The 12,703-nt window shown below is 34.4% G+C and overlaps 1 protein-coding gene across 2 annotated transcripts in view; it reads right to left on the reverse strand.

Moving 5' to 3' along the window:
• Positions 1-8,518: 8,518 nt before the first annotated feature.
• The window catches only part of LOC106066306 (uncharacterized), a 48,983-nt gene continuing 44,798 nt past the window's right edge, over positions 8,519-12,703 (reverse strand). For both annotated transcript variants that reach the window (XM_056019421.1, XM_013225292.2), the window contains 2 exons: positions 11,847-11,932; positions 8,519-10,422 (listed from right to left, as the gene is read on the reverse strand). In XM_056019421.1, coding sequence (XP_055875396.1) covers positions 10,199-10,422; positions 11,847-11,932 — 310 coding nt within the window. In that variant the 3' untranslated portion in view covers positions 8,519-10,198. The remainder of the gene's footprint in view (positions 10,423-11,846; positions 11,933-12,703) is intronic.

Below are 12,703 nucleotides of genomic sequence, written 5' to 3' on the forward strand. Positions count from 1 at the left end.
GTCGGGATATCATGTAAATAGAAATATGGTTTTGGCGCGGGATCTGAGGTAAATTGAGATGAATCCATTTTACATAACATGAATCTGAGGCATTAATCCGATTGGACGTGATGGAATCGGGTTGGATAATGACGTCATTGAAAATTGAGCCCCCGTTGTTTTGTGCCCATCACACACCTATATATCTTTAAGCCTAATGTAAAGCAGAAAGTAAGACGTATGTATGTATGTATGTATGTATGTATGTATGTATGTATGTATGTATGTATGTATGTATGTATGTATGTATGTATGTATGTATGTATGTATGTATGTATGTATGTATTTAATAATAAGGTACGAAATTGAAATGCATACTTTTCATTGGCATCATTTAATGTGGATGACGACAGGACAATTAATAGCCACGGCATTTATAGTTTCATCGCAGCAGGGATGATTTATCATACAATAAATTTGGCTGTTCATCCAACACAAAATCCAAATGGTGACTACGAAAGACCACAATATGGTCAGCTCTACTTTCTGGATCCCGACGATGCTGTGAATGAAAGAATTCATCATCCATACAATAGTGACATCAACCAAAACTTAGTGAATAGATTGGAGAAAATCATACGCGCCGTTAATTGTTTCGTTCAAGCATTTAAAATGATGAGAAGTGGAGACAGAAACTAGACTTTACTAGACCACAACTTCCATCATGAGTTAGAAGCCAATGATCTTCTCAAAGTTAGAAGCAATCTACAAGTAATGCTAACATTACCACTAGAAATTGCACAAAAGTCAAACCATTTACAGAAGGTGAGTATGTCAAAGACTGCTTCCTAAGTGCATCTGAATAACCGTTTTGTGACTTCAAAAACAAACCAGAAATCTTGAAAAAAAAAAAGATTTGCCATTATTCGCTAAAACAGTACAAGATAGATTAGCTAAAATGACTTTAAATTTAACATATTAGCAGGTGGAAGATGTTCAACTTTCTTCTGTCCTATCACTTGCTATAGATGAGTCTGGCGAGATAAATAACACGGCACAATTAGCCCATTTTGTCAGGTATATGTCTTCCCAAGGTCCAAAGAAGAACTTCTAGGATTGCTACCGCTCTCAGGGCAAACTAGAGGGGAAGATACAGCGATGGCATGCAAAAATACTCTGAATAAGATAGATTTAAATGAAATCGTTTAAATAGCAACTGATGGAGCCAGAGGTGTAGCAGGAAAACAAAAATAAAATGGCAATAACGATACTTCGAAGCAAAATAAACCGTGAAATCTTACGTTTCACTGAATAATACACCAAGAAGCGCTTTGTGCCCAAAACAAATTCGGCCGAAATAGTTGAGTTCATGAATTTGGTAATCAAGACCATCGTCATTTTAAATCTTAAACGAAATGAAGACTCGGTATTTCGAGCTCATTCTGTTCTATAAATTGCGATGGCTTTCTGAAGGTTGAAACGTTTAGCTTTGTGCATGAATGAAATACATACATTCCTCAATGATAAAGACATTAATCACCCTGAATTAGAGAACGACAAATAGTTGCACAAATTTTACTTTATGGTTGATATAACAGTGAAATTAAATGAGTAGAATCTAAAACTGCAAGGAAAAGGAAAAGCCATCCTATGTTTTGGTAGAAGAAATTGTTTGTTTTGAAGAAAAATTAATTCTGTTTCCAGAAGATATTCAGAGCGGTCAGTTACTTCATTTTGAATGTCTAAAGCAGTTTCGGGATAAAATCAGTGCAACTTTGGACACGAATTACTTCAGCACAGTTATACAAAAAAATCAAAGATAAATTATCTGACAGATTAGAGCAATCCAAAACCAACAAAACCATTCTAGCATTCCTAGTAAATCCACTCAACACAAATAGTAACGAAATCCACATTGGAATTGATACTGGATCTCTAGACATGCAATTGATCCATTTAAAAAGTAAAACTTTGTGGGGTGGAAGATTTACAGAGTTGAAAAGCAAGTTGAAAGACTTGGAGCTCCATAAATGTAACGCAACAAAAGTGGAGCCGCGAGTTAGTTTAACGCATGGAATAATCTTCTAGATTGCTATAGTGATGTGAACAAGTTGACATTTGGAGTGCTGACTATCTTCGGATCGACATATTTGCGTGAGAAAGCGTTCTTTTGCATGAACATAATTAAAAGTAAAGTAAGAAGCCAACTAAAATAGGAAAATTTAGAGTCGACTTTGAAACTAAAATTAAGTTATGAGCCAAATGTACCACAACTTTCTAAACCATGCAAAGCCATCACTCCCATTGAATTTATTTGCTCAATTGTTTGTTATTGAAGTACATGTTAGTGTTGTAAGTAAATGTTTAATTGCTTTAGTTGTTACCGAAATAAAAAAAATAATAATTATCTAATAATGCCATTTATATATATTATCTAATTTGTTGTGAAAAACACTACCTATATATTAATAAATACATTCGTTTTCTTTTCGATAAAAAAAAGTAATTGTGTGAGTACTATTTTATTGGCAAGAAAAAACTTTGTGGCTCTTTAGAAACTTTGAAATTTTGTTAATTGTAATTTTTGGCTCTTCCGACTCAATAAGTTGCCGACCCCTGCTTTAGGTAAGTGTTCTATACAGATGCAATGGCACTGCAGTTTACTCGATAATATGAAAAACTTACTTATTAATTGCGTCTTTTCCCCTTTTGGGGGCCGTAAAAAACACAATTATCATGTTGCTAAGGAACTTTGATGTTTCAGAAGGACTGCAATGGGACGAGGCTTATTGTCACTGAACTGTGTAACAACATAATTATTGCCAAGATTCTAACTGGCGACCATTTTGGAAAGGAAGTTCACATTCCCAGAATCCCTCTAGATTCCAGTAAGGGGAAACTTGGATGCACAATGCAGCGCCATCACGTGACCCCTGCTTTCGCCATGACAGTCCACAAATTCCAAGGTCAAACATTCCAGTTCGTTGGAGTTGATCTCAGGGTCCCAGTCTTTATGCATGGTATGCTGTATGTGGCCTTTTCAAGAGTGAAACGAGAAAGTTGTTTAAAAGTCCTTCTTCCCCGAGACAACGCAAATTACACCCGGAACGTTGTGTGGAAGGAAGTGTTGAACATAGATAAAGAAGGTTAGTATTAGGAGAGACAAATGTTACCTACTTGACTAGATAAATATATATCTATATGTATTATGTTATAATTATTTATAAATAATGCTTTTCAATAAGTATCTAGAATTAGGAGGAAAAGAATTTGGCAGTTCTTTTTTTTCTTTCTTTGAAAAGGTGGATGCGAAAGAGTGATCGTATTAGTAGTAAAATATCCACAGTCTCAAATTGAGATCAACTCATGATAATGATGACTTCTATAGACTTCAATGCTGTGGTGGTATGGATGAAGTAATCACAACTGATTTATGTTTGATGGTAAACTTTGGTGAATTGCTTGAACATCATAGTGTTCAAACTTTGCATTCTAAAATGTGTTCAACATTAAACACAACTATTTGTTAGTCAAACATCAGAATGATTTATAGCTTCGATCTTTTTTTTACGTTGAGTATGTAATTGAAAGTAAACATATAATTACTGTCTCACTTCAAGATCCACAGACCTAATGGTTTATGTCTTATCTCTTTAGATAGTACATACCTTTATAATCAAAATTACAATGTTTTCAAATAATCCGCTCTAGCCCTACAATTTTTATCTAGGAGAAGTTCTTTAGTGATAAAAAAACAAAAATATGTATTACATTTCTGCAGTATCGATGCATAGCTACAAATGGAGATCATATTGATCAAAACTGTGAAATGGTTCAAAATGTATTTTGTTCATAAATCATTTTTTTTTGTACCAACATTCTATTTTGTTTATCAATGTATTTTTGTTCTCTGGGAAACTCTTGGGTATTGTCATTTTAGTTCAATACTGTTGTTAGGTATCCAATTTTGTTTCTTATACCATTACATTGAAGTAACCAAGTATTATGTATGGTCCTTACATTTGGTTAAATGTTTTATGTATGACTATTACATATATTGCTTATTATGATCTGTTATGTTTAATAATGCGATGTAGCTCTTTGTGACAATCGTTTTCTTTCGACTTCTTAGCCCTAACAATTGTTCTTTAGGATTCTCGTTGGAAAGGCCTTGACCTGCATTCACTTATTGGTATAAAGTAATAGGACTGGATCAAAGGGAAACCACCCAGTAGATTGCCAGCCGAAGTAAAACAAAAAAAAAGCCTTTAAACAAAATAAAACTTCTTTAGCTGTGTAAGTTTGGCTGGCCTTCTAGACTTATAGTCACTATTACTTTAAGGCCAAAGTCTAAACATTGTGTAAAGTAGTCAAAAGTGTGTATAATATCATCAGGACTTTTACAGGAATGCTTAATGTCAGTGTACTTTATAAATTGATGACTACATAGCTGACATTATATCTTGTTAGTGTGTCTGTTTCACAATGAGTTGAATGTAAGCAAGTTTCTATCCAAGTTAATGTCTTGAAGTGAAAGTAAAATGGTAGAAATAAAAGTATTCTATTCATATTTGTATTCATTATCTTCACCGTTGCCCAATGTATTAAAGTCACTTCAAGATTATACAGTACAATTGCTCACTGTTTTGTATTTAGGCTACATCTAATGTCAGTTAAGAAAGAATTCTTCTTTTGTACTTTAATATTATTCAACAAATAATGGTGACCAAAAAGCTTCTTTTGCATTGAAGTTAGAATTATTTCATTTCATTTTACTTTTTATTGCAATCAAAATGTAATTCCTAATTTAAAAGAAAAACAACTTTGATAACGTTTAAAACTGTAGCATCTGCTAACCTTGTAATTATGAACGCATGGTCCTGTTCTTCGATTACACACTAAACAATGTACAACGGAGTAAAAATACATTTTAAAAACCAGAGAAGGACACGAAGTCATGTTTGTTTCAAGCAGATCTCAGTGAATAATAAATTCAATACGTAATAGAACCGAGCTTGGATCGGCCATCCCGGTACTTATCCTATTAAGCGAGCAATTCTTGTATGTATATATGTTATTTCGAAAACGGCTCCAACGATTTTCTTTAAAATTTCAAGGTATATGTAAATAAATGAGAAAAACATTCTCAACTCATTGGCCACATCTGGAAAACTCGAGGTCGACCGTTATATTTCATTATCAAAAAATAAATTTTGCTAGAATGTTTTATGAATGAAAATTTCCCATGACGCTTAAGGGAAAAAAACATTGCTCACGTCACTAGGCTTACAGCAGTAAATTAAAGTATTTCTTTGCAAACTTTAATGAATCAATAGAACTAATTAAACATTTGCGCACCAACTTATTGTACGCTATTTTAGCTTAGTAAACAAAGTAAAAGTCACCTAAACGGCAAGTGTAATGATTGAATAACATCTTTTAATAGTGCAACTTTCATGCCTATAGCATTAACAGAGCGCTACGGTCCAATCTCTACGGTGGGGGAGGGGGGTATCTGGAAGCAGGTTTAATTGATGCCTTAATACAAACCTTGTCTTCGAGTCCGAGGATTAAGGAGGAGTGCAGTATTTTACGTGGCTACGCAGCACCAGCTACGACCCACATAGTTTGCCACATCCAACGCAAACATAACCATTATATGCTGGTGGTCAATTTAGATTCTCCTTTCGCCGTCTACGTCTGTCCTTGGCTGAGGATTTTCTTTTGTGTATCCCGCGGCCTTTATAAAAAAATCTTCAGCTATCTCGTTCTGATATTGCCTGCAGTCAGATACCCTCTTCTATTGCAGTTAAAGCAAGTTGGTGCCTAACCCTGTAGCAGACGGTAGCAGATTAATTATCCGATTTTACTTTTTTTTTTTGCGTAAATAAATGTAGACATGTACACGCCCCGCTTTCCCCTTAATTCATATGATCAATAATGATTTAAAATACCAAAAAAATCTTCTTATTTACTAGTAAGTTTCGCACACGGGCAGGGAGACGCTGGTTTCAAATGATGAAAGACTTGGGAGACATTTATAACCATTCCCCCCTTCCCCTCAAAATGTCACCAAAAACCAAAATATTAACAAGAACTTGCCTATTGATTAAGTATGCCAACGCAATTGCTTTCGGAAATAATCCTACTAAAATAATTTGTCACTCTGAAAATCGATATATATTTTTTGCATGAATTTTAAGTGATTTTAGGATTCGTTTTACTTAAAGGCAAAATGTAGAAGGGTTTAGGTTCAAATTTAAGCTCGAATGTTCATTATGAATTCCTTATTTTGAAAAGCAAAATTTTTTTGGACAAATAATGACGAATTTCATTCATAATATAATGATGGAATATTCGCAATATATTTTCTGCCATAGTTCACTATCCAGTTACCTAAGAAGTTTCGCGTCGGTAGCCGATTCTTTTCTTCATAAGTATTTCTTTGATTTTTTTCTCTTGTAATTCAGCATGTGAATATGGTGTTTGTGTGAAATGTTTACTTTTGCTAAAGATGTATTATGTGATGTAATGTATACAGCTAATGAGCTAGCTATTATACAAGTTTAATTAAAGTATAAATTACGGCCTGATATATTTAAATACCCGTAAAAAGAATATTTTTTATAACATCATTCTGTATAAAATATTACCCAAAAAATTTTTTTTTAATCTAATATTTGTAAATATATTACCTCTAAAGAGAGTCACAATATAAGTATTGAGAACTAAATCTGATTGTATTTACTATCTCCCTTTTATATTTAAACACTGTCGTAACAAAACAAAAACAGCGCTATAGACGTTAGATGGCAGATATTTTAAAATCACTTTATTTTTCTAAACAGTAAATACTCTTCAGATTTAGACTTTTCCTCCTGATAAAAAAATGTTTTAAACAATGCCGCAATTATCGTCATGACTAAAAGAAAAACGTTTGGTCAGCCCCTGGGAATACTTTTTGTTTCTCATTGTATTTTAAAGACAAAGTCCTCCATATAGAATTTATAGAGCAATTTTTTTCTCTAAATAACAAATAAATGTTAGATTAAAAAACAATGGAACATTTTTACCCCGCCACATCTCCCTCCCCCTAGAAGAGAATCCTAGTTAGCCAATGCATAGACCATAGACTTATATATACTACTCTAGACTGGACATGGAGATTTTTTAGCACTACAAAAAATGTCTTGAAAATTTTTTAGAAATTCGGATCAAGACGTTGTTTTGTAAAGTAGTTAAAAGAAGTAATGTTTTTTTGTTTTTTTTTTTCAATCCTAACCTATGTAACATATAATTTAATTTTTAGATCTAGATCTAGTAATTGAACATCAACAATAAGAGTACTCTCGTCTCATAATTATTATTTTGCAATTTTTAGATACATAATCTAGAAATATATAGGTAATCAATCTATTTAAATGTACATAAGATGATTTAAATCAACAAACATGAATTATTTCGATCTAGGATTTTTGAAACATTATCTCAATGGAAACAAAGAGGAAATGGCTTTGTTTCATATATTTGCGTGAATGTCTGAGCAATGATTTTGCATTATTTCTAATCTTTGAAAACTAAAGATCATTACTTTTCTAAGATTTATTAGGGCGACTTCACTTAGCGCTTAAAAAAGAGTTTACGTACATAAAAATCTATATATAGATATGCTTGTGAATCGATCAGTCGCGGATAAGGATTTATTTCCGGTTTCCAGTCTAGATATAATATATCAGTCTATGTACATACTATATCTAGACTGGACTTGGAGACTTTTTAGCACTACAAAAAATAAGAGTACTCTCTTCTCATAATTATTATTTTGCAATTTTTAGATACATAATCTTCTTTATCAAAAGACTGAATGCAACACCAAATTCTCACCATACCCTCTTCTCTCCCCCCCCCCCCATATAAGTGTAAATACTTACAATGGTTTATGAACATACAGGGAAAAAATAGAATGGGACGATATGGAAACAATGATCACTTCAAACGCACTATTAGGGCTAGCCAGCAGCATGACAATAAACCTGATGGAAAGTGGTGTCTTACATTAAAGCTTAAAACACGAGTTCATGTTTTATTGAAGTTCATATACATTTTGGTACAACATTCAGACTATTTTGAGGGAGCTTTTTAAATTCTATTGATTATAGGTTTTTACTAAAGTGCATTTATTTGGTTCCCCTAGGTGTCATCGCCAAGTTTTCATGGTGGTCCCAGCTGTTCATGAGTCATGGACCCATGGGCTATGAGCCCCTTTGCGTCTTAGTTGCTACGCTTCAGGCTGTGGGCCCCTAATGGCCGTGGGCCCGGGTTCGCGCCATGGATGCTACGCCACTGGTCATGGCCGGATATGACCAGCAGGACGTAGTTTGAAGATCAGTGTTATAAATTATCACTGGTTGTAGACCAATTAATTAACCACATTGAATTTAAAACATTAAAAACAAAAGACAAAATCGTTAGATATAAAGCAGTAGGCCTATATGAAAAAAACAACAACAAAACAAACAAATTATCAATATGTGTATTATTTGTAGAGGAGTTTTTATTCACATATACTTATCATTGTAAAATGAGCTGATAAAACATGTAGCTTATAGGTTTGTAGTATTAATGTTTGGATAATGTGGTTTTCAAATGAAATGGAATATAAATTCAGAATTACAGATGTAGAATATTCATTTGGATAAAATCTAAGGGGTAAAAAAAACAACGGAAATAGGAAAAAGAATGCATCCCTATAAACTACTACTAGATACAAGAGAGTTCTCTTTTCCTAGCACAAGATTTCAAGTAGCACACGACGATGAGCTGGGAAACAATGAAATGAACCCAGCTTTAAAACTTGATCCAGACCAATATTTGGAAAATACAATTCATGGGGTCTATCGACTTTATCGGTGTTTATATTATTTATTAATTAAAAACAAAAACATTTAAAGAACCCAAGGAATTAAATAATTGTTTTTTTTTGTTCTAGTTTACATCGAAACATATTTTACTGTAAACACTTCCCTCCCCCATCCCCTCTCTTTTCTTTATTTTATTTGTTTATGTTTTTTTTTCACTATCATTCATAAAAGGGGATTGGCCCAAAAAAAATTAATCTAAATTAATTTCCATGGCAACAGTTAAAATCGCATCAAAGTGACAGAGTTTAGGGAAATAAACTTTAATTTTTGTTTGATCACAACTTTACAATAAGACATGAACAAAATAAAAAAAAATAAAAAAATTTAAAAACTTGAATCATGGCACACTTGATTAATAAACGAAATAAACCACAACCCAGAATAAACATAAAACTCATGAGCAACTTGGACTGTAATCATCAAAATATAAAAGTCAATCAACATTATAGAACATCTTTGAGCATGTATAAACAAAGATCTTTGAAGTGCATAAAAGAATATAAAATAAAAGAAAAGTCTTACATACATTAACAAATGAAAATTTAAAAAAAAAACGGAAACAGAAAGCTATTATGTTTGAAAATTAATTATATAAACTATATAATGAGCACATGAACACAGCGGCTTCCATAATCAAAGAAACATTTCTGATTGGACCATCTTCAAAGTATGAAAGACTCTGATTGGTTGGGGTACATAAAGAAATTTCGTAAAGATGAAGCTGATTGGCCAAAGAGGCAAACCACCAATATGTGTGTATTATAGTGTGGTAGAAAATACAATGATATGTAGGCCAATGTATACACATAAACAAGTTACATCGGCAATTATTAGCATCTAGAAGGGCAGATAATGATATCATCCATAATACATATAAACTGGCATGTTTGCCACCATAAAAATAATGTCACTGAAATATTTAATTTGTTGTGTTAGCTCATATAACGAGCCTGGAATGAATTCTTCGTCTTGGAAATGACAATGAAATGTTTAAATATCACACAGACCTGGAAACATTGATTGTTTTTGGTCTTTTTGGTTTTGTTGAAAGGTGAACACATTTGTTGCAGTTTTGTGGGGTTTTTTTTTCGCTGCAATTGCAAGTAGACACTCTTGTAGCTTCAGACCTCTTGCAGAAAAGACAGTGAGAAACATACCACTAAGTCAAACAGTGAGAAACATACCACTAAGTCAAAGTGTACGTTTGATTCAAAACTGGTTCGCGCCTAGTTCGCAGGCACGAGCTGAGCCGCCACGAGCTCACTTTTCACACGAGGCACACTGCCGCGTCTCTCCCGCTAGTCGCTGGCTGAGGATGGTCTGTCCGGCCCGCCAGCCACCATGGCCTCGGTGTGCTCCCTGGCCCTGCGTCGCAGCTCGGCCACGCTGCTGGTCCTGTGCTCCGAGAAGCTGGGGAAGCTGGACGTGGTGGGGCTGCTGGTGCTGGATGTGGTGGTCCCGCTGGGGCTGTTGCTGCTACCGCTTGACCGTGGTGGACAGCACATACAGAAAGGCAAGCAACCTGATGAAGTAAAAAGAAAGAGAGCTCGCTTAACATACCATGAACATACTCATGCACACATAGAAAGGGGCGGGGACGGTAGGGGGACAAACGCAACAACACTAAAAAAAAAAGGGGGGGGGGCAATTTTTTAGAGATATCACACAATATTTTTGTACTCAATTTTTTAGAGATATCACACAATATTTTTGTACTCAATTTTTTAGAGATATCACACAATATTTTTGTACTCAATTTTTTAGAGATATCACACAATATTTTTGTACTCAATTTTTTTTAGGTGATCTTAATTATGATACTTAAGTATTGATATTTAACCAATTTTTATGTTATGTCGCCACCCCACCCAACCCTCAGTTATGTTGGCCTCGGGGGGGGGGGAGGCAATTTTATCTTTCTTAATCCTCCTGGTTGGGGGGGGGGAACGCCTCTCCCCTTTTCTGCCAAAAACATGAATTTTAAAACAGTTTGTATGTAACTCCTCAGGTTCTAACATTTGTATTCTGAGACATAAATAAGTCGCAATTATTTGTTTAAAGTCCTTGTTTTAATCCAAAATATTTTCTTTTCAATTTCTTTTCGCCTTTTCAATTTCTTTTCTCAGTCGCACATGTTCCCATTCTATAAATAACTTTTGGGCAGACGTAGGTCTATTGAACAAAAGCGAGTTTTCATGACGAGGATTGAAGGTATCTTTTTTTTTATTTCTAGGGGAAAACAATCTGGGGTATTTGCAATGTAATGTGGGCCTATAAAGTCATATTTGAATTATTTTCAGATAAAAACTTTATGCACACGTTTTTTTAATAAATCAGACATTTTAATATGTTTCCGCAATTCTACCCGTTTTGAGCACTTTAAAAAGGTCGAATTTCTCTGGCATTGAATCATTACACTGTTCACGTTCTCTGTAGGCCTAGATCAGACATTTCACTAAACAAAAGACGTTATTACGTTACATGAGCCGCGATTGTCACTCACAGTTCTGTATCGGCACGTACCCCACCTATTCTTCTCTCTCTCTCTCCCTCTCTCTCTCTCTCTCTCACACACACACACACACACATACACATATATACATACATACATCTCTCTCTCTCTCTCTCTCTCTCTCTCTCTATATATATATATATATATATATATATATATATATATAATATATATATATATAATATATATGATAAATACTCAAAAAGACAGAAACATAATAATAAAATAAAAATTCGTAGAAGAAACCCTTCTTCCTTAATGTCATTTCCCCCCCCCCCTGAATTAGCCTGGAACACCCAGGACCTAACAGAGTGTCAAGTCTCTAATTAACGTGTACGACTACATTGAACACATGGGAGATAGACGTGGCACGGAATTCTCTTTTCAAAACGTCTGTCATTTGAAAGATGAAGAGATAAGATTGAATAACTGACCTTTGAACGCTGGATGCGGCAAGTGTTGTGGCTGAAGGAATGACCTTGACGTCAGAAGTGACTCGTAGCTGGACTTGAAGCGTGACCTGGCAAAGATGAGACAAGCCAAATGTTAATGAAGAACCATACTTTCCAGTGATGTCAATGTCCAGACCTGCTAGTGATTTCAATGTCCAGACCTGCTAGTGATGTCAATGTCCAGACCTGCTATTGATGTCAATGTCCAGACCTGCTAGTGATGTCAATGTCCAGACTTGCTAGTAATGTCAATGCCATGTCCACTGATCTACACAAATGTACGCTTATAATCTTCAATAAAATTGAAGCAACTTTAAATTTACTGCTATCGCATAATTGCGGTAATACGGCTGACTATGCCATGTTGGCTCTAGGTCTAGAAATATTCTCCAGCCAAATTTACAATTATTTATTTTTTACTTTGAAAAAATATAATGGTCAAACTATAGTTTTCCCCGTGTGGTCAACGAGCTAGTAATTCTTTACTTAGCGATATACATAAACTGTTAAATTTCTAGGAAAATAATGAGAGCCATTTTTGAGATAGGCTGTCAAGATTCCTGGATCCAGATTTCTGCTGGTTCCATGAAGACCTGACTTTAATAGAGGCATTGTAAAAAGACACATCGAATTTAAAAGAAAATACTTGGACATATAATTGAAAACCATTAGAGTTGGACACTATAGTTGTTTTTTCTGTTCAAGCCTTGAGAGTGGTGAAGGTGAAGACAGCATCTGTGTCAATGACTCATGTCAAAGGTTAAAGCTATTTCATTGGTTCATGTCATACATTGAGGTTACGTCACTGGTTCATGTCATACATTGAGGTTACGTCACCG

The sequence above is a fragment of the Biomphalaria glabrata genome, chromosome 2, assembly GCF_947242115.1.
Source record: "Biomphalaria glabrata chromosome 2, xgBioGlab47.1, whole genome shotgun sequence".
NCBI lineage: Eukaryota > Metazoa > Mollusca > Gastropoda > Planorbidae > Biomphalaria > Biomphalaria glabrata.